The sequence below is a fragment of the Papio anubis genome, chromosome 10 (genome assembly GCF_008728515.1).
Source record: "Papio anubis isolate 15944 chromosome 10, Panubis1.0, whole genome shotgun sequence".
Lineage (NCBI taxonomy): Eukaryota > Metazoa > Chordata > Mammalia > Primates > Cercopithecidae > Papio > Papio anubis.
In genome coordinates this window covers 19,014,076-19,034,754 of record NC_044985.1, presented here as the reverse complement: position 1 = coordinate 19,034,754, position 20,679 = coordinate 19,014,076, and the positions used below count along the sequence as shown (strand labels likewise).

At 44.6% G+C, this 20,679-nt stretch overlaps 1 protein-coding gene across 1 annotated transcript in view; it reads left to right on the top strand.

Annotated features, from left to right (window-relative positions):
* The window catches only part of TMEM163 (transmembrane protein 163), a 258,611-nt gene that overhangs the window by 158,056 nt on the left and 79,876 nt on the right, over positions 1 to 20,679 (top strand). Inside the window, exons 3-4 of the mRNA XM_017947890.2 lie at positions 4,176 to 4,219; positions 5,597 to 5,688. Coding sequence (XP_017803379.1) covers positions 4,176 to 4,219; positions 5,597 to 5,688 — 136 coding nt within the window. The remainder of the gene's footprint in view (positions 1 to 4,175; positions 4,220 to 5,596; positions 5,689 to 20,679) is intronic.

Genomic DNA, 20,679 nt, shown 5'->3' with positions numbered 1-20,679 from the left:
TGTATTAAGACTCATATGGCTGAAAGTGATAGAAACTCAACTCAAACTGGCTTAAGCAAATCAAAGGAAATGGTTGGCTAATGTATTTGAGAAGTAGAGGGATAGAACAGTCAGGACTGATTTAAAAGGTTCAGTCTGTCTTCGGGAGTCTGATCTGTGTTTTAGTATCCACTTTCTTCTTGTGTTGGCTTCATTCTCAGGCAGTCTCCTCCCACTTGTGTCAAAATCACCGCCTGTAGCTCCTGTGTTCATCCTCCTATCTCTAAAATCTCCTCGAAGGAAGACATCCCCTTTCCAATATTTTCAGCAAAAAGCTTGGCACAGGTTCTCATCGGCTCAAATTGAATTGTGCCATTTTCGAATCATTAACTCTGGACATGGGACAAGTTAATGGGATATACTAGCATGGGAATAGGATCATCCCACCCAAATCACTTATTTTGAGGGTAGGGCAGGTGCCATTCCCAGAGGAGAATCAGGATGCTCTTACGGGATGGGGACTGCATGCTGGGCTGGCCCCAAATGACACATCTTATTTTACCTATGAACATTTTAGGGACTCTGTGTCTTAAAATAAATTAATAAAAAGAAAAAGCCAGCAGAGAAAGAGATAGGAGCCCAGTTGCATCCTAAGCATGCATTTTTTTGGATGTGTAACTGCTGCCTAATCAGATAGCAGTGTGTTTCTACTCTGACCACATGGGGCCAAGAGCAGACTTCACAGGAGAGCTCTGTCCCACAGCTGCCTGGTTGCCCATCTCTTTGTGGATGTGTTGCCAGTTTGCAACATAATTATCGGAGTTCAGAAGGGCCCTTGTTTCTTGTCCACTGTTGAATAAGCACCTGCCTTGAAGGCATTGCGGCCTTTGTTGGCCCTGTGGTGGCTTTTCACTACACTCAGCACATGTGCATGGAGCTCCAGGTGCCTCTACCACGTAATCTCTCCCTTGTAATCATCCTGGCTCAGGCCTGCCTCCAAGCCAACCTCATTCTTAGCATGAGGGAAGTTGGAAACTTCCTGGTGAAAACCCCATGGGAGTTGGGGGGTGGGATGCTGTGTAAACCATTCTGACCCTTCCATTGAGTTTGTTCTTATCTCAAAATTGGGATGTGTCACGGTGAGTTATGAGACAAATAAAATGAAGTTATTACTTGACACTCTTCAGAAATTGCTGAAAGGCCATCTGAACGCTTTCATTCGGATCCTGTGCTAATGACTATTTGCTGTTATTTAGTAGGAAGAGCTGGGGAGTTGGTCACAGAAAGGAAGCTGTCAGAGCTAAGGCTGTGTGGAGGGCCCTTCAAAGTAGTCTCAATTCCCCATGCAATTTTTGGCATTTCTCCCTTTCCATCTCATCAAGAAAATTAAGATGGAGCCAATTTATAAGTAAATAACGTATCTCCGTTAAGGACTCTAGGTTAACTTGCAGCCGTCTTGCTCATGTTTTCCGTGGTGCAGACGGGATAGAGAGTACTAATATTCCACTTGTGCTCTAGGTCATCCATTCTGTGGCAGGCTTAATTCTCACAAGTGGATCTTTCCCACATAATTTTGAGAGTGTTGGAAATCATGGACACAACACTCCAGTTGAGTTGGGGACACCCCACCTACCATTTAGTGGCCATCTCCTTTGTTTGATTCCAGATTCCTGAGACAAGATTTCTTGTCTTTCTCAATATAGTCAAGTGAATGTCCACTTGAAATCTGTTTCGAAGCCATGGTTCACTGCTGGTGAGACAGGTGCTCTTCTGCCATAGCGAGTCACGGGGAGTGCTTTTCTAGCTGTTCCTTTTCCGTGGTGCTCAGCCCCAGGAGTGCAGGTGGAGACAGACTGGGAGCCCAGCGGCAGCTCTTCTCTCTCTTTTTTTTTTTTTTTTTTTGAGGTGGGGTCTCACTCTGTCACCAGGTTGGAGTGTGGTAGCATGATCTCGGCTCACCGCAACCTCCGACTCCCGGGTTCAAGTGATTCTCCTGCCTCAGCCTCCCGAGTAGCTGAGACTGCAGGTGCGCACCACCACACCTGGCTTATTTTTTTGTATTTTTAGTAGAGGTGGGGTTTCTCCACGTTGGCCAGGATGGTCTCGATCTCTTGACCTCGTGATCCACCCGCCTTGGCCTCCCAAAGTGCTGGGATTCCAGGCATGAGGCACTGAGCCTTCTTTTCTCTGTTGTAGATCTGGAGCATCTGTGCACGATGTTAGTTGGAATTAAAAAGGTTTCCACTGCTGATAAAGAAGCAACCCACAAAAAGCACACAGCTAAGATATTCTAAAAACAGGTTGTAAAGGGAAAGAAAAGATATCCTCCTTGACTTATTTCTGTGAAATTTTGTTACGCTTAGTTAACAGTTATGGAGCATGTGCTGCGAGCCAAGCTGTGTTTTATAGGCCGCCTCGGTGCTCGCAGCAGTCCCGCCAGCGATCAGCTGCCTTTTTTTGCACATGTCAGCATGGCTGGTGAATTGATGTTCTCCGGAAAGGGCCGGTGCCCCTTTACAGCACCATACCTGTGTGTCCTGTGACAACTCCAGCTGGTCACCATGCACAGCTGGCTCTGCCCTTCTCCCTGTGCCAGGAAGAGCAACAGCAGGGCCTCCTGGAGGAGCTCATGTCAAAAACAAAGGTGGTTGCAGATTTAATGGGTTGTATTCCGCCTCACACAGTTTGAGCACCTGAATATGGCTGAGTTTCAGGAAGGGCCTGGAAACGCTTGGACACCAGTTGTTCACTCTCCCTGGTGCTGTGGCTTTCCCATGCTTGCCTTCCTGCTCCTCAGTCTTTATGGCAAACAGTGGCTGATGGCAACTCCAGCATTTACAAGTTGCTGTTCTAACCACATAGATTGACCAACTAGACTCTCTCAGTCTCAAGTCCTAAATCACAGAAAATGAACTCTGTTTGGTTCATAGTGGATCGGGCGCCCTCCTTACAGCTGGAGGGCACAAGGCACAACACGTTGTCTGAGGACTGTCCCTGGACCTTGTGGAGAGGACAAGGAGCAGGTCCTAGAGAAGGGACATTGTGATGAGCTGATGGAAGTCCATGTAGGTGCTGGCCTCTGTGCCTCCCACCCACACCTCCTACTGCGCCAGTGACCACTTGCAGAACGTAGGCCTGGGAACAAGCCACTGCCAGCTTTGCTGACCCTTAGTGTAGGGCTTTAGTCTTGGTTGGAGGTGTATGTATGCTTGTTAAATATGACTTTCTTCTGGAGATCTGCCTTTGTTATGTCAAATTGAGACGTCTTTGAAGCTGTCATTGCTTTAGCACAAAACAGAATTAGGCAAAAGTGCTACCCAGTTGACGTTCTCCAATTTAAAAATATGGATCAAGGCCGGGCGTGGTGGCTCACACCTGTAATCCCAGCACTTTGAGAGGCTGAGATCAGGAGTTCGAAACTAGCCTGGCCAACATGGCAAAACCCTGTCTCTACTAAAAATACAAAAAATAAGTGGGTGTGGTGGTGGATGCCTGTAGTCCCAGCTACTCGGGAGGCTGAGGCGGGAGAATCACTTGAACCAGGGAGGCGGAGGTTGCAGTGAGCCGAGATAGCACCTCTGCACTCCAACTTGAGTGACAGAGCAAGACTGTCTTAAAAAAAAAAAAAAAAAAAAACAAAATGTGTTGTAATTATAATTGTGGCATTGACATTTGTAGACATCTCTATTTGTAGACATCTGTTGTTTAAGATCATTTGTCACTCTTTTCTAAACAACTGTTACTGGTGTCTACATTGGATTTTAAACTCTGGTGCCCACAGATTTTTTTTCATATATCTTAGCAGTGGTGTATGCCTTAGACACACCACCTTATTATGGCAACAGTTTTGGGTGGTTGGAGTTTTACTTTGAAAGTTTGATATAGTTCCCAGTTGCTAAATTCTCAAAGTATCAGAAGTCATTTGATTGACAGCTGTTTAAGCAATTGTATTTGGAAATTAGCCCTCAGGTGTTTCAGAACACTGTGAGGGGAAGTTGTTGCAGGTAGAGTCTGGGAATCTTTTCAGTTCACGCCTCATTTTTAAAAAATTCTTAGATTTTACACGTACAGTTAATTTTTAGTTTTATTCTCTTGGAATTTCCCCACTGATGTTTAAAAGGCCATGTAATGTATTAATATACTCAAAAATGAGAGAGGTTTTAAAATATTCTGAATAATATTTTCTTTCTTTTTAGCTGTCTCCGTTATGAGGTACAGCGCCTCTGCTTTTGGGTTTGCAGTAAGTAACCTGAAATGTACTTTCATCAAGTTTTGCACGTTTTTTCATAAGCCCGTAAACCTCACCCTGAGCCCTCAAATGAGGGTGGTTAGCCTATGAGAGCCTAGCATGAGAAACATACTTTATGGAAACCCACTTCTATTAAAAAATGAATATTTAACAGAATTATACTGCAATGAGGACTGTATAATTCTCAAGCACAGATGGGGAGGAACCACATTTCCCACAATGTGCTTGGGTGAGAGGATGTTTTGGGCATTTTAGCCCTTTTTTGCCTTCCAGGTTGTATGTGGACCTGGTACGCACTGGAGCAAAGCATTTGCTGGTGTAGGCAGAGGTTTGCGAGTTAAGATCAGGGCTACTCGTGCTAGGATGAGTCAGTCTGTAGCCAGCTAAGGGCAACCTGGCGTCCCAGCCGGCCTCCTGATGGAAGCTAGTTGGAGAAAGCGGGTCTCTGCTTCACAGGCTAGGTCTGTTGAGAAATTGGGTGAAGTTTCCCCAGGCCCCTTGGAGAGGATGCTAGTGCTCGTGATCTTCCAGCTGAGAAGTGTGGTGTGGTGCAGTGACCCATAAAGAGAGCTCTCCTCAGCACCCCCGCCAAGTAGCTTTGGGGTCTCCTGTACCCGAGGGTCGGTATGCCTGTTCCCAAACCCACTTCTGCCCTTTGTTGTGAGAACTTGCTATTGTAGGTACATTGCAGATTCTTTTCAGAATCTTATGAAAGATGTGGACCATCCAGGAAAAAGGCACACCACCACACACACGCACCCAGATATACCACATATATACACATGCACACACACAGTGCATACAAACCCCCAGAAACAAACACGCACATACGTTTTTCTCTCATTCTCCCTAGCTTTCTTGTGCATGCATACTCTCTCATTCAAACAGAAGCATTGAGTTTTGTATGCAACTGTAAAGTGCTGGCAGACTTATCACAGGTCCTGGTGACCCCCACCCTCACCCCTGGACCCCAGGTAGCATAGTCCCATTGAGAGTCAGAAATAGAATTCTCACTCGAGTCTCTTATCTGGGATGTGCAGGAAACTACTGCAATTATCTTGACTGTCATGGGGAAACCAATTCCGTGTGTTTCGAAACAGTGAACTCCCCACCTTCTGCCCTATGTCTGCAGAGTGCTGGGAGCCAGGCGCCCTGGGAGCAGAGGCCCCCACATGGCACGCTGGGTCTCCGAGCTCCAGACGCCCCAGGCATGAGGGCAGTACGTGGCTGCGTCGTAATGATGGGAGGCCTCTTTGATCAGAGTTTACTCGTGCAGATATTTTGAGTCACAGCACAGTTGTCCTGTGTCTTCACATTTGTGTGCTATTAACTCCGGAAAGCCTCTAATGCCATGTCTCCTTCTCCTAGTTTGATGCCATCCTGGACGTCCTGTCGTCGGCGATTGTCCTGTGGCGTTACAGCAATGCGGCCGCTGTGCATTCTGCTCATAGAGAGTACATGTAAGTGGATTCTTGTCTTTCTCCAGGCTGCAGAATCCGTGCAGATGAAGGCCACGGAATGAGGCCCTCAACACAGCTTGCCCTGCAGCTTTTGTCCCAGTGATGAGAAGAAGGTCCCCAGGCTGCTTCTGAAAGTGACTAGTGCAATGCCAGTCATGTGATAGGGTCCTCTTGGGATGGTCAGAGAGAGAGGATGTACCTTTAGATTTTCTGTTCTCAGATTTTGAGACTATTTGTTTGCTGGTCTGTCCATCTGCTCATCCATCCATCCATCCATCCATCCTTTTGCTTTTTCTTATTGGAATCTTTGTTCTCTTGCATTTTTATGTTGTTTTTCTTCTAAGTAAGGGGAATTCTCCACTGTCATTTACAGAAGACATCTTAAGGACATTCTAAATTACTCTATTTGCCTTCTGCCCCCCTCTGTATTAGGGGATGTTGCTTGCCCCAGTCTTCACATCCCATGGGTGAAGGTTTTGACTTTGAAGGACTTATGTTTGTGACTCTAAAACATATGTCTTTTCCAACTTCCATCTCTTTATATCATTTGTAAACACCAGGGTAATAAGAACACAGGTTCTGTAATCAGATTTGCTAGCCCTGTGATTATGGAAGCCAGTAACTGCTCTGTGCTTCATTCCCTCATCTGGAAAAGCAAGAAAATGACAATGCCTCCTTTGTAGGATGATTGCGATGAGTACACACACACACACACACACACACAGACACAGACACACACATTTTTATGCATATCCCTATACACTAATATGTGCATATATATGTGCATGTAGTTATATGTATATATGTGCATGTATACGTGCATGTGTAGGTATCAGAGCAACAGTTTTCTCTGTCTCTGCAGCTTTTGGACAGTTAAACACAGGTGAGTAAATGACCCTTTCTGTGGTTTGTGGTGGCACCCAGATGGAAAGTACTCTTGAGGCTGGGCGCGGTGGCTCACACCTGTAATTCCAGCACTTTGGGAGGCTGAGGCAGGTGGATCACTTGAGGCCAGGAGTTCAAGACCAGCCTGACCAACATGGTGAAACCCCATCTCTACAAAAATATACAAAAATTAGCTGCGCATGATGCTGTGTGCCTGTAGCTCACCTACTCAGGAGACTGAGGTAGAATAATTGATTGAACCCAGGAGGTGGAGGCTGTAGTGAGCCAAGATCGGTGCCACTGCACTGCAACCTAGGCGATAGAGCGAGACTTTGTCTCCAACAAGAAAGTACTCTTGAATGGGATGTTAGGCCATATTCCAACATGCAAGTGTTGCAGTACCTCTTTGAGGCCAAGAGACAGTAACATATCTGAGACTGAATATGCCAGATGGAAAACTTTTAAAAGATGACACCATAACTGACTCACTAATGAGAGCAAATTTTAATTCATGTCAGTGTTAGCTTTAGTTAGTGTACAAAAACTTATTTTAAATGTTAAATGTCTATTTTAATGGGCATTAGTTTTTTTTTAACAAATGGAAGTATCAAACTTGTGATATCACACATGATATCATTTAGGATAAAATTAATTTTTAAAAGTGAATTTGTGGTTGAAAAAAATACTAGAAAATAGTAGTAAACTGACTTTTAAAAATTTCAAATGATGGTTGAGTGTCTCTAATCTGAAAATCCAAAATTTGAAATACTCCCAAATTCAAAACTTTTTAAGCACCAACCTGATGTCACAAGTAGAAAATTCCACACCTGACCTCATGTGACTGGTCAGAGTCAAAACTTTGTTTCGTGCACAAAATTACTTAGAATGTTGTCTAAGATTACCTTCAGGCTGTGTGTATAAGGTGTATATGAAACATAAATGAATTTCATGTTTAGATTTGGGTTCCATCCTCAATATATCTTATTATGTATATGCAGTCGTCCCAAAATCCAAAAAAATCTGAAACCTGAAACCCTTCTGGTCCTAAGCACTTTGGATAAAGGATACTTGACCTGTACCGTGATGACCAACCTTGACTTAACACTGGTCTAGCCAAAGGAGCAACTAATGTACTCAACCCAAGCTGTTCTGGGTATTTGAGGAACTGAGAAGTCTAGAGAGTGTAATGTAGAGAGATACTCGGATTTCAGGAGCTAGCCACCGTCTTGTCAGAGGAACACGTCATCTTTGGTTCTATAGCTGCACTGTCCAATATGGTTGCCACTAGTGCAATATGTTAGCACTTGATATGTGGCTTGTCTGAACTGAGATGTGTTGTAAGTATAAAATACACACTAGATTCTAAAGACTTAATGAGAAAAAGTATTTATTAATAGTTTAAAAATATTCATTATGTGTCGATATTTAGAATATTTTGGATATATTGGTTAAACTTAAAGTTATTTTTTTTTTTTGCTTTAGCTTCTTAAAATGTCTTTTAGAAATTTAAAATTACACATGTGGCTTATATTATTTTGTATTGGGCAGTGCCCTCAAAGGAGAAAGTTTTTCCCGCTGCTTTTTCTTTTTTATTGCAGAGCTAATAATACATAATTTGATTTGCAATTCCAGAAAGAATTGAATTCAGAGTTTTCCAATTTCATTATTCTAATTTGCTTTTTAATCTGATTTCCTTTCTGCTGAAATGAGTTTCGTACATATTAGAAAGCCACGAATAATTGTGGCTTTTCTATATTGTTAGGATCTGTGTGAATGTTTGTTAGATCTGGAGGTTTTCCAAGATCAGAATTGATGAGAAATGTCTTTGCTTTCACTGTTTTTAATAATCCCCGAACAGCTACTGTTCTTTAAAATCATATATCACTTCCCAAAAGGCAAAAACTCAGAGGAGTTGCTTTGATTAATTCCCAGGTGATTGTTCACGTGACAATGCCAATGCATTCACTTGGAGATTCCTCATCTAGGGATTTAAGTGATACTCACAGTCCTCTGTATTGTTCGCTTTGGTTTAAAGTTTCAATCCCTGGCTTACCCCATGTAAGTTTAAAATTAATGAAATCACTGCCAGCTGAGAAGCTGATATTTGCATATTAATGAGCATAAATGAGTTAGAAAAGCCATTGGTTTTCAGTTAGTTGCTGGAGAGTAATATTAGAGGAAATTGGAAAATATGCAACTGGCCCTTAGCTAATTCCCTTTATTTTTTTGAATTGGACCCAAAACCTTGGGATAAATCTTGAGCTTGAATTACTGAGGCAAAGCAACTCAAAACCTTCCTTAGCCTTGCCACCTGGTGACTGTGCATCCTAATTGTGGATATGATAGGGTATTTCTTACTCAGGGAAAGAGAGTTTGGCTTCAGCACCACCAGAGTGTAGCTAGCCCTAATAGTTTTTGTTTTGCATTTTAAAAAATTGTATTATTATCAATCTTTATTTTTATTTTATATTGTTAAAACATATAACATAAAATGCATTAGCCTAATCATTTTTAAGTATATGGTTCAGTAGTGTTAAGTATGTTTCACGTTGTTTTGAAACAGATCCTCAGAACTTTTCTCATTCTGCAAAATTGAAACTCTACCCATTGAACTCCCCATTTTTCCCTGCCCCCTAGTCCCTAGCAATCACCATTGTACTTTCTATTTCTATGAATTTGACTACTTTAGATACCTCATATCAATGAAATTATACAGTATTTGTCTTTTTTGTGACTGGCTGATTTCACTTAGCACAATGTCCTCAAGGATCATCCATCTTTCGTAGCATGTGACACAATGTCCTTCCTTTTAAAGGCTGAATAATCCTTTTAATTTATTTTGTTTATTTTTTCGAGACTGAGTCTTGCTCTGTGGCCCAGGCTGGAGTGCAGTGGCGTGATCTTGGCTCACTGCAACCTTAGCCTCCCGGGTTCAGGCAATTCTCCTACCTCAGCCTCCAGAGTAGCTGGGACTACATGCATGCACCACAAAACCTGGCTAATTTTTGGTTTTTTTGTAGAGATGGAATTTTGCCATGTTGGCCAGGCTGGTCTTGAACTCCTGGCCTCAGTGATCTGCCTCCCTTGACCTCCCAAAGTGCTGATATTACAGGTGTGAGCTACTGTGCCCTGCCTAAAGGCTGAATAATATTCTGTTGTACATATATGCCGCATTTTGTTTATCCATTCATCCATTTGGCCATTGTGAGTAATGCTGCTATGAATGTGAGGGTTCAGATATCTCTTTGGGACCTGCTTCCAATTCATTAGGATAAATACCCAGAAGTGGGAATGCTGGATCCTATGGCAGTTCCCTTTTAAAATGTTTGAGGAACCTCTCTACTATTTTCCGTAGTCGTTATGTCATTTTATAATTCTACCAACTAGTTTTTTTTAAGTTCCAAGTTTGGTTACTTTCCTGTGGTAGGAAATAAAGGTATGGAGAAGATGGACCATCAGGTTTACACATGGTCAGGATTTTCAACAGGTAAGATAGAAGGAGGGACAAGGGAATGTTATGTTTACAAGCAAGGGATTCCTAAGAAGAGACAGAATAAACTAGCCAAGGAGGCGTGGAAGGATAATGGCAAATTTAATAAATAGTCACCATAGATTAGAAGTCTTAATTATGGCCGGGCGTGGTGGCTCACGCCTGTAATCCCAGCACTTTGAGAGGCTGAGGTGGGCAGATCCAAGGTCAGGAGTTTGAGACCATCCTGGCTAACACAGTGAAACCCCATCTCTACTAAAAATACAAAAACTTAGCCGGGCGTGGTGGCGGGCGCCTGTAGTCCCAGCTACTCTGGAGGCTGAGGCAGGAGAATGGCGCAAACCCAGGAGGTGGAGCTTGCAGTGAGCCGAGATCGCACCACTGCACTCCAGCCTGGGTGACAGGACGAGACTCCGTCTCAAAAAAAAAAAAAGGAAGACTAGAAGTCTTTGATAGGCCAGTAATTGTTTGCATGGGTACTAATCTGAGAGTAGGTTGCTAAAAACCAAGATTCCATAGGTGTTTCACTTATTGGCACAGATTTAGGGAAGAGTTAGTGGCTGAGGCAGGGTGGGGATGAAAGGTCAGGGACGTGGGTGAGGCCCGGTGTTGTCTGGATGATCCATTTGAGATTGAAGTTACCAGGAATGTGTGTAGAATTTGGGAAGGAGGTGAAGGCCATGAAGCAGGTCTTCATCAATGAGTCATCAGTGCAGGGAAGGGGCCAGGAGGTGAGGGGGCAGCGCCAGGAAGGCGGTGCAGTGGGTGCTTGAGTCTGATGGCAACTGGCAGTGTTGAGGGAGGAAGCTGGGGGCGGCCACCAGGAAGAAAGACGCTTGGAGAATGTGGGATCAGAGAGGAAAAGCGGCCTCTACTGCAAAGGCAGGAAAAGCAGCTTCCTCAGAGAACAGCTACGTTTTTATTAGGGCAAGAGAGGTGTAAAGGGAAGAGTCAGAAAAGAGTTTGAGGATGTAGAGACTGGGAGGGTAGGATGAGACTGTTTGGGAGAGAAGGGAGCCAGCCTCACAGTGGGTGACAGAGGAGCCTGGGGGGTGCAGGTGGGGTTGGTGACACTGGCCTGGTGACAGTGGATTGCTATGCAACCACTCTAAAGAATGAAGCACTATCTGTGTACTTACGACGTGACCTCCAAGCTGCATTCAGTGAAGAAAGCATGACACCAAATAGCATGTGTGGTCTTTTCTCATTTGTTTTAACAAAAGAGGTTTGCATCCACACACACTTGTGTAGGCATATAAAGGATACAAAGGAGACTGGCAGCAGGGTCGCCTCCCCTCCAGGAGGGGGCTGGGGACAGAGGAAGGAGGGGGACACATTTTCTTTATGACAAGCAGAGCTGTCCAATAGATGCTCGGTGGCGATGGCCGTGTTCTGTATCTGTGCTGTGCGATATGGTAGTCACTAGCCACATGTGGTCATTGGGTACTTGGTATGTAGATAGAGTCACTGAGGAACTGGATATTGATTGATTGAGATGGAGTCTCGCTTTGTGGCCCAGGCTGGAGTGCAGTGGTGTGATCTCGGCTCACTGCAACCTCTGCCACCCTGGTTCAAGCAATTCCCCTGCCTCAGCCTCCCGAGTAGCTGGGATTACAGGCATGTACCACTATACCCGGCTAATTTTTTATTTTTTTAGTAGAGACAGGGTTTCACCATGTTGGCCAGTCTGGTCTCAAACTCCTGACCCCAGGTGATCCGCCCTCCTCAGCCTTCCAAAGTGTTGGGATTATAGGCGTGAGGCACCGCTGTGCCCAGCTGGAACTGGATTTTTAACTTGATTTCATTTTAAAGAATTTAAATAGGCCCATGCAGCTAGTGGCTACTGTATTGGACAATGTCTCTTTAGGTGGGTCATTTTTAACCTGTTTTCAAAAAACAGACGGAAGTTCTTAATAAATGAAGATTAGGAGATTTGGAAATGAGAGAGTGATCCTGAGGAAAGGAAGGAGGTGCTGGAGATGGAGGGCTTGGGGAGAAATAAGTATAGGAGGAACTTGGCAGGGTCGAATGACATGGAATCTCACGTCTGTCCCTGCCATTCTCTGCCCTGTGTACTGTGTAAGGCCCCAGGAAGAACAGCCTCCTGCCACCATGAGCTGTGAGGGCCGTGGGATGCTTGCCACAGAAGGTTCAGCTTGACGCTCATTGGGGGTCTGTGACATTTTGCATATGATTGCAGCACAGGTGGGGCGGTGTAGAGGCGCCCCAGGCCCGGCTGTCTCCTGGGCTGTCAGTCAGCTTGCTGAGATGGAGGTGAAGGCAGATGGGAGATGTTCACCTGGACAGCCTTCTAATTCTACAACACGGAGTCTCAATGCAGCCCGAGAGGTGGTTCTCCTGTTGCAAATGTACCTCCCAATGGCGTTCTGCTCAGCTGCACATTGGGGTGGGAATTGGAGGGCCCGCAGTGGATGTCTTGAGAGAGGCATAAGCCCTTTGTGTGTCTGCCCGTGTGAAATAGACGGGCCCACCGGTTCTCACCCAGGCTGCTTGCTCTGTGTTCTTTTCCAATTTGCTGAGCCACATGCGTCGGCCTGAAAAACACCAGTCAACAGGATAGCTTGATAGCCTTTTGATGACTGACTTTACCAGCACCCTCGCTGCTGTTGGAAACAATTCCAGAAATTTAAAAAGAAAAGTAACTCATTCAGTCAAGAAGTGATGGATTGGTAATTTGCTTTTGGTGTCTGAGCTGGACTGCAAAGGCAATGAGTTACACCAAGAACATATTAAAATAGCATCATGTCTCCCTGCGTTCTTCCTGTAGGTTGTTTGATCTGGCCCTAAATCAGGCTCTGAGAAAGTGAATCCTATTTACTCCACATTTGTCTAGTGCTCTTAAATTGACAAAGCTCTTGAATGTGTTTTAACTCAAGAGCAGAACCTGAACTAGAAGAATAAATAACTTCAGAGATGCCCTTGATGGCTGATGAGAGTCAAGGCAGGAGGTGGAGCTGTTTCAGCAGGACGGGAGCTCCTCCGCCTTGAGTAGTATGAATTTTACTCACCTGGAGACAGCAAGGAGTGGCCCTCCACTGTCCTGAACAGGACAGATGAAAGCAGGCATGACACAGACATGACCCTACTGGGTTATGGTGCTGCAGGTAAGATGTACTAGCGGAAGGAGTGTAGACTTGGTCCCTGTTATGGGCTCAGTTGTGTCCCCTAAAAAGATACGTTGAAGTCCTCACCCCCCAGTACAGAAGAATGTGACCTTATTTGGAAACAGGGTCTTTGCAGATGAAAACAAGTGAAGATGAGGTTATGCTTCATTAGGGTGGGGCCTGATCTGATATGACTAGTATCCTTATAAGAAGAGAAAGCAGAGACACAGTCAGACACGAGGAGTAGACCGCCATGGGACAAGAGGGCAGAGACTGTAGTAATGTATCTACAGGCCAAAGAGTGCCAAAGATTCCAGCAAAGACCAGAAGCTGGAAGAGGGAACTTCCCTGTAAGTTTAACGGGGAGTGTGGCCCTGTGGACACATTGATTTCAGACTTGTAGCCTCCAGAACTGTGAGACAATACATTTCTGTTGTTTAAGCCAGTGGTCCCCAACCCTTTTTGGCACCAGCGACTGATTTCATGGAAGACAATTTTTCCACGGGCTGGGGTTGGGTGGGGGATGGTTTAGGGATGATTCAAGCACATTACATTTACTGTGCACTTTTAGGGTTTGTGCTCCTATGAGAATCTAATGCCATTGCTGATCTGACAGGAGGTGGAGCTCAGGCAGTAATGCAATTGATGGGGAGTGGCTGTAAATACAGATAAAGCAGGTGACAGTCTGTGGCCTGGGGATTGCAGACCCCTGGTTTAAGTCACTCAGTTTGTAGTGCTGTATTGTGGCAGCCGTGCAAAGCTAATGTAGTCCTGAGAAGAGTCCTCCATCAGAGCTGCCCTCTGCTGCTTACCTGCTGTGTGACACCACATGATTTATTCGTCTTTCAGAACCCCAGTTTTCTCATCCATGAAAGGGAGGGAGGGTCATGACAGCTGCCAAGTGGCATCATGGTGAAGATCAAACATGGCATTGAATAACTTACTTTCCATCCCTAAAATTTTGGAAATTTTTTTTGTTTGTCATCCTGGAAGAGTTTGAAATTGTCTACCCTAGCATTTTGTTTTGCTTTTCAAGAACATGGAATAAAAGAATTTGTAAATAAAAATGTAAGAAAACCCAGACATACACTTCAGCACATTTAGAAAGTTACTTTTGACTTAGCAACAAGGGATAGTCATGTAGTGAAGGGATAAAAAGATTGTGTCTCGATGCCTCAATTTCATTCCCACCCCCACCCATGATGTGCAGTAAGAAATGCGTGGGGCAAGACAAAGAAAAAAATATGTGTTTACTGTAAACAGTTAAGGTAATTCATAAAGGTGCAGAGAATACAGTGAAACTCACTTGTTACTGGGCCTTCCAGGGATAACCAGAGCTAACATTTTGATGTATGCCCCGTGTGTGTGTGCGCGTGCATGCACACACATATATCCATTTAGCTTTTTTTAAAAACATAGACATGATCTACATATAGTTTTGAAAACTGTTTTTTTCTTTATTTAACACCATCGTTTGAACATCTTTCCATCCATGGATAAATAGAGGTTTGTTATTTTTTGATAGCTATGTGGTATTCTATGTATGGGTTTAGCCTATTTTAGCAATTTTATGCTGAAGACATGGGTTATTTCCAATGTCTTGAGGTTAGAAAAAATCCGGAATAACTGTCCTTAAACATTTGTATTTTAATGCCTATCTTCTTGTTTCTTTAGGATAAATTACTAGAAGTCTGGGTCAAAGAAAATGCTCACATAATTTTGATGACCAGTGTCAAGCCATGCTCCAAAAGCGTCATACTCATTTACCACTAGTGGGGGTGAAAATGTTTATTCTCCTTTGCCAGCACTAAGTGTTATAATTCTTTTTTATCAGCAATGCTAATTCTCCATGTTAATGTGCATTTCTTTAGTTAGCAGCCTAGTTGAACATATTCTCATATGCTTTGGGAGCATTTGCATTTCTTTTGGGAAATGGGTTGCCAGAATTTCAGATGGGAATGAAAAGCCTTTTATTTCCATCTTGGGACAGTTCCCAGACTGTGGAACCTAGGCAACTAAGGAAGCACAACTTAGTAATTGACCAGGTAGTTCCTGCTTTGCCTTCACCACTCATATTCTTTTTCCGCAGTGCCATGGGCGTTTTTTGTTGAAAGATCTAATTACCTGCATTTAATTAATGTATTGGTCTATTGACTTGTCCATCTCCCTCACAAGCCTTTAGGCTCACCGAGGCAACAGTATTCCTTAACTGTCTTCTTTTTATCCCTAACCCCTAGACTCATGCCTGGCATTTAGTAGGTGCTCATAAAGAATTGCAGAATGAAAGACTTAACTATGGAATTTCTTCATCTTAAGTAAGGTTTGGATGACCCTTATTAAGATGATAGTAATAACCACGTACAGAGCCCGTGATTTGTGTCATGTGTTATGCTGGACTCTGTTAAGTAGAGGTATTATTTAACACCAGGTGGAGAAGGTAACTTTTGTTCCTGAAGGCTCCTGGTTAGTGATGGATAGAACTGGAGTTTATACAGGGGCCTTGCTTGCTCTGAAATTTGCTCATAACCACTGTGCAATGCTACCTCTCCAAATGGTCATTTGCATGACTCAGTTTCACCAGTCTGACATTCCACCTGCCCTCTCCTTCCTCCTGGAAATGCCTCTTCCTAGCAATTAACTGCAAGCCAAAATTAACTAGAGGGAGAGGGAAAGTGGTTATGGAGCCAGAAAAATGAAGAACTATAAAAGTCTCCAATTTGAAATGCAGTTCTGGGCTTTGGTTCTAACTGCAAGGTGGGGAAATGGCTGGCAGTTGGCCAGACACAGATAAACTGCCTGGGCCACTGCAGGGCAGTCTAGGAGCCAGGTTGGTGTTCCCAGGAGCTAGTATTCATTTCCTGGGTCCCCTGGCAGAAGGCAGCCATGACAAGTAACTGGGCTGGGGCCCTGTGGCTTTGCCATCAAGGAGTCATAACTGGCCTTTATCTGCAGCTGTAGCCTGTCCTCTGGCACCTGCTGCCAGGAAGCATTTGCCAAAAGGAGTGTGTTCTATCCCTGGAGTGCCAGGGCCTAGTGCTATGGATGGGGCCGTGTTTCACCCTGAGGGTGGTCACCCTCTGGACACTTGCACCTGGAAGTCATGGTGTCTGGCATCCTGCTCCCTGCTGCCCTCGGTCAGCTGCTGCCTGTACGTGGAGGTGAGCGGGCTGAGTTCAGGAAGACAGGCACGAGGGTGAGGTCCTTCTCCCTTTGTGATCACCTTTGTCAGTGGAGATTTGGGCAAGCTCCTTCCCTTCTCAGATGTCCTGTGTTCAGAAGAAATCTCTGTGGGCTTGTTTTCCCCACAGCTGTCTTTGAAGTTTTAGGGTCAGAGCATGGCATGTTTTTTTCTCATTTCTGTCCCAGATTTTGTTCAGGGTGTTTGCTACCGGACATTTAAAATTCTGTTTGACTTTATGTAGGTCCTGCCATTGACTACAAATCAATGCCAAAACGTTGATGTTAGGTTATGACTGATGCTTACATTCTCCTTAGACATTTGAAATTTTCTGAAAAAAATTTATAAGATACCTATACAGTTTTTGTAATCATATCAAGCATACTTTTTCCCTTTAGTGGGGTACGGGGGGGAAGCAAGCCAGTGTGAGAACAAAGACTAAAGCTCTCATTTCCCCTGTGCTGGCATTGCCTTCCTGCAATTAGCCCACCGGGTGCTATTGTGCGTACACCGTCAGCACCGCTGGGTGCGTTTACCTCCCTTATGGAGGGCCCTACCACAGCGCATGTCGCCTTCCTCGGGTGTCCATGAAATTACATCGAATGGAATTCTGGTGATTTTTTTCCTCCCCATCTCGTGCCTTTCTCTAAGTAGTTGCACCCTTTGAGCTTTCAGTCAGTGGGGGTTTTACCAGCATCTTTCTGTAGCATGATTCAGCTTGTTCCTATCGCTAAATAGGAGGCATTTAAATACATCCTTGAGTGGTTTTTCATCGTTCCTGCCCACTCGGTAAGATCGTTATGAGAAACACGTGAGATAATAAAGGGACGTTCTTGGCACAGTGTTTGACCTGAAGGAGGCGCTCCATACATGGCGGTTATTTTTAGCAGGTTTTCCAGGCAAAATAGAGATAGGTGGTTTTTATAAAGTAGCTTTATTAAAATATAATTCACATAGCATACCATCATCCATTAAAGAGTACGGTTCAGTGGCTTTTAGTATAGTCAAAGTCGTGCCTCCATCACCACAGTCTGCTTCAGAACATTTTCATTACCACAAAAATCCCACTCCCTGTAGCCTTCGCCACCCAGCCCCTCCCAGCCCTCCTTCCCCATGCCCAGCCCCAAGCAGCCACTGTCTATTTCCTGTCCTTAGAGATTTGCCTGTGTTGGACATTTCATATACATGGAATCATGTACTCTTGGTCCTTTGGGGCCTAGCATATCTTTTCTTTCTTAGTCACTCAGGGTAGTGTGGTCAGCTTCACCCACGCTGTGGTGTGTCAGTTCTCCATTTCTGTTGTGGCATAGTATTCCATTGTATGGATATGCCACAGTTCAGTGATCCATTCGTCAGTTGATGGGCATTTGTGTTGTTTCTGCCTTGGGGTTATGATCAAGGATGCTGCTGTGAACGTCTCTGTGCTAGTGTTTGTGGGAAAATATGTTCTCCTTTTTCTTTCTTGGGTATAGAGCTAGGAGGGGGATTGCTGTGTGTCATTGTTTGGGCTGCTGTAATGAAATATCATAGACTGGGTGGCTTATAAACAACAGGCATTTATATCTCACAGTACTGGAGGCTGGGAAGTCTAAGATGAAGGCGGATTCAGTGTCTGGAGAGGGCCTGATTCATAGATGGCATTTTCTTGAGGTGTCCTCATATGGCCGAACAGGCAAGGCAGCTCTCTGGGGCCTCTTTTATGAGGACACTAATCCCATTCATAAGGGCTCTGGCCCCCATGACCTAGTCACCTCCCAAAGGCCCCAGCTCCTAACACCATAGCCCTGGAGGTAAGGGTTTTAACATCTAAATTGTGGAAACCTGTAGCCCCGGCACTGGATTATATGATAACTCAATGCTTAACATTTGAGGAATTGTCAAAACGTTTTCCAAAGTGGCAATGTCAGTTTACATTCCCACCAGCAGGGTACGCAGGCTCCAACTTCTCATCCTTGCCAACTTTTGTTATTATCTGTCTTTTTGGTTCCAGTCATTCTAGTGTGTGTGAGTGGTATCTCAGTGTGGTTTTGATTTGTACTTGAGTGTTATTAAAGTACTATTGAAGTAGTGGGTCATTGTTCTGAAGGAAACTTCCAGGAGGCCCTGCAAGTCACTGACATTTGTTCTGCAGGCCTCTTTACCACTCTGCAGAGGCTGGCTTGTGAGCTCACGGGCTGAAGCTTGATTTTAATGGCACAAAGTCAGGGGACTCAGATGAATCAAGCTCAAAGAACTGACATGCAAACGTGGATAGGATAGCAGTTTATTAGTCAATGCAAAGTATCTCCATTAGAAGACCTTGTCTGGGTGTCTGCGATGGACTGGGTGTTTATGTCCTCCCTGAAATTCATGTACTGAAGCCCTGATTCCCAATGTGATGGTTTTAGGAGGTATGGGTGCTTTGGGAAGTCACTAGGGTTAGATGAGGTCATGAGGTTGAGGCCCCTATGATGGGATTAGTGCCATGATGAGAAGAGGGAGAGAGGCCAGCACTTGTTCCCTCTGCCTTGTAAGGACACAGTCTGTGAGCCAGGACGAGGGCCCTCACTGAAATCTAACAATGCTGGCACCCTGATCTTAGAACTTCAGCCTCCAGAACTGTGAGAAAGTTGCTGTTGCTTAAGTCACCCAGTCTGTGGTATTTCACTGTAGCAGTCTGAGCTCTGACAGTGTCCATGTGGTTTCCTCCCTCTTTCTCCCTGCAGGTAGACCCATGTAGGGATCCTGGGCCTTGGAACAAGCAGGGATTGGGTGAATACAATATTTAGGGCCATCAGCCTCTGATTGCCTGATCTGTCAGTCTGTGTTTTAGAGATGTGGTTTGGGTCTAAATGAAACCACCTTTGAGACCAGAACACTGGCCAAGGTTCTTTCCCTGTGGGCAACACACATTGCAGTGATCTGCCCTCTTTTCCCTTATAACTATCTTTTTTGTGTTTTCCTAGCAGACCAACCCCCTTCCTGATTAATAAGCCTTTTCTTTGGTTATGTGGATACTGTGATCATCTGCTGATAATTGAGGCTTTCTGTTCTGTTTCAATTGCAGATTTTCTAAGTGCCTGTAGGCCCTAGACCTAGAGCTGTGGATCTTACAGCCTGACGGGGAACCATGGCCCGGGAGCTGAGGGGTTTTTGTATAGTTCCTTTTCTCATCTGATAGGTTTTGACCTAAAAGTTTAATTCTGAAGATAGTTTTATTACTGACTTTCTTAGTATGCTTCAGGCACTATGCTAAGTATATTCTATATTCTGTCTCATTTAATCCTAGAACAGTCCTGTGAGATAGAGGTTTTGCTCTTCCAGTTTTATAGGTGGCAGATGGAGGTTTAGAGGCTCTCAGGGGTGGACAGAGGCCCAGAGCTGTAGAGCTGGAGTCCTGCTGGTGGGGCGAGGATTCGTGCCCTGCGCTGCTGACCTCCAGAGCCCAGGGCTGCCTTCACTTCAAGGCAGCAGAGCATGTCCTGCTCAGGTGGGAGGCCCCAGGGAGTTCTCTCTCGCTGTGGACTTGGGAGGAAAGAGGAGGAAGAGAACAGCTGTGAACAGCCCCAACCTCAGTCGCTGCCACCGAGGTGTCTCACAGATTTCCAGCAAGCTGGACAGGGGAGCCCAGAAGGGATTTTTGGGCCGAGTCACCTTTCATTTTCCCTACAGCCCAGAAGGAAGTTGTTTTCCCAATTTGAAAGGCAAAAAAAAGGTGTTTTAGGTTTGTTTGTGCTATACATGATGTAGTACCCTTTGCTTCCATTTCCTCATCTGTTAGGTTAAGGTTGAAACTTCTCATCTTACCTGCCTTAAGAAAAGGATTAAAAGACATCGCTGTGAGACTTGAAAAGTGCATGTATGCACACGTGCACGCTGTCTCTAAATATATATACACAGAATGTAAAACATACAAATAAGGCCAGGTGCGGTAGCTCATGCCTGTAATCCCAGCACTTTGGGAGGCCGAGGTGGGCAGATCACTGGAGGTCAAGAGTTCGAGATCAGCCTGGCCAACGTGGCGAAACCCTGTCTCTACTAAAAATACAAAAATAAGCCGGGCGTCATGGTGCGTGTCTGTAGTCCCAGCTACTCAGGCAGCTGAGGCAAGAGAATTGCTTGAACCGGGAGGTGGGGATTGCAGTGAGCGAAGATCGTGCAGTTGCATTCTAGCCTGGGCAACAGAGTGAGACTCGGCCTCAAAAAAAAAAAAAAAAAAAAAAAAAACCCCAAAAAAATCCCACATAAATAAGTAAATGTATAAAATATTTATACATATAAAAGTAACATATATTACTTAACGTGAAATCTACCCTTTTAATTAGGTGTACAAT